We start from the raw sequence: 2130 nt of genomic DNA on the forward strand, positions 1-2130 counted from the left end.
CCCTGGTTTAGAGGTTCCCATTGAATTCAGATGAGTCTGTGTCTGTATAGAAGCTGACAGAGGACTCACCATGGTTGAACCAGCGATACTCAAAGCAGTACAGGGAGTAGAGCAGAGACATGTGGAGGAGGCTAACCATCTGTCCAATAGCATCGATGGGGAAGAGACTAACAATCATACCCTGGAGGGCCACAAAAATACACACAGCGACACTCGTTGGAATAAAGTGAGAAACACAGGCAGCTATGCAGATTTGTTTTAAAGAAAGGATAAAATGTACCTGAATGAGGAAGAGCGCCTGGAGGAGGAGGTTAAAAAGCATGTCTGCGATGATCTTACTGACACTGGGGAATGGCTGAGCTTTACAGCCAGACACTTCAAATGCAAGGTCAGCTATGTCCTATAACACAGAGCAACGTAATGATATCAGTGTCACTGCAGCCAAACAGGAGGTATAACTGCTTTTAACTCTGTAATGGACATCTGACCCTGCTGGAGAAATGTTTTCCAGTTCTTATTTTCGAATATCATCCTCTCAAAATAACCACAACAAATGTTTGTCAGAAGTTCATCGACAGGTCTGAGCTTTTGTGATTTGGCATTATCGTGCTGAAAACAGCCCGGTCTTGTTTGACAAAGATGCCCTTTTTTAAGATCTTAATAGATTGCTCATTTCACATTGATTTTCAGCCTTGTATATTGTGCACAAAGACTTGAATTAATAGAGGGAATATTTGAATAATATTATGTGCTGTATTATTTTACATCCCATAGTGCTTCTGCTTTCTCCTGTCTCTTCATGTATCACCCTTTCTGCAGCTCTGTGATTGAGCACAGTTGGTTTCCACTTGCTCATCAGAGTCAGGAGTATGAGACTGATGAGAGTCGCCGGCAGCACCAGTGGGCCATTTCTCTGACAGTGTGTGGCACTGTGCTTGTTCCATCAGCCAGAAGAAGGGTGTGTGATTAGCCCTTTCTTGTGGAGGCAGGGTGATTAATCTGTTTTAACCATTAAAAAATACTTTACAATATTTTCGGTTTTCTGTTGTTGGTGTGGTAGTCACAAATTGATTCATATTCAGTTAGATCAAAGACATGATGCACACATGCCACTAGGTTCTGCTGAATCGGTGAGTGCTCTGGAGACCTCTTTCCTTTCCCTGGCTCATCTGCTCCTACGTGTGGAAATCACACCTGATGATGAGCTGGTAGTCTCCTCTGGTGGTCAGCAGTGTGGTGTGTTGGATGTGCTACTTCTGGTGTTGGGTTGATTAAAGTTATTTTTTTAAGCTGTGGGACCCTAGCATAAACCAATCACGACTTTCTTTACTGTGAGAAACATTATTCTGTAACTGTATGGTTGAGTTATTAAAAATCACGACCCCATTCTAACTTACCAGGATGCTCTGTTACACTGTTACTTACCTCTCGCTAAAGAACATAGTTATGAGGTGCACACAGCATTGCATAACTTCAGGGGGTTTTTATTACAACATTTTTTAGTTTGTAATAGTTGCTTTTATAATTTGCAAATAATCATATTTAGCTTTTATTTCCATTTTACACAATATCCAAATTTGTATTAAAAATAGTTGTACAGGAAAGACACCAAAAGTTTAACCTTAGAGTGTTTCTGTATAATTAAATGTCACATATGGCCTCATCCATGAATAGAAGCAACATCTGTGTCTACAGCTTCTTTATTAATAAAGCGCTGCAATACCATCTAACAACTGACTTTATTAAACACCAATGTTCCCTCTAATGTTTCATGTGTGTGAGCGAACACACAAACTCCCTGAGCGTCCCTTGGACCACTGTGAGCAACAGCAGACGTGTGCACTGTGGTCACGCCAACATCAAATCCATCCAAGTTTCATGGTTTATTAAAATAATCAAATTACAGCATTTACATTTATGTTAGACTACTTTTAATTAAGTGCTTTAGCCCACTTACAATGGAAATTAACAATAAATCTTGTTCATGACCTGTGCAGCATGTTAACACTATTGGAAGTAAAACTTGAACTCCAATTTTGAAAACAAAACTAACTTTTGTTTTTTAATAAAGCTCTGACTTGCTTGTCCTGTAACTCTCTGTCTGCAAAATACAGTAAATAATGACCAATG

General features: G+C 39.6%; 1 protein-coding gene across 1 annotated transcript in view; it reads right to left on the reverse strand.

The window, feature by feature from the left end:
• ei24 (EI24 autophagy associated transmembrane protein) overlaps window positions 1–2130 on the reverse strand; it is a 12316-nt gene that overhangs the window by 5188 nt on the left and 4998 nt on the right. Inside the window, exons 7-8 of the mRNA XM_005740383.2 lie at window positions 281–400; window positions 66–181 (exon numbers count right to left, since the gene is read on the reverse strand). Of these exons, the coding sequence (XP_005740440.1) occupies window positions 66–181; window positions 281–400 (236 nt within the window). The remainder of the gene's footprint in view (window positions 1–65; window positions 182–280; window positions 401–2130) is intronic.

The sequence above is a fragment of the Pundamilia nyererei genome, unplaced genomic scaffold (genome assembly GCF_000239375.1).
Source record: "Pundamilia nyererei isolate P.nyererei 1_Seehausen unplaced genomic scaffold, PunNye1.0 scaffold00099, whole genome shotgun sequence".
Lineage (NCBI taxonomy): Eukaryota > Metazoa > Chordata > Actinopteri > Cichliformes > Cichlidae > Pundamilia > Pundamilia nyererei.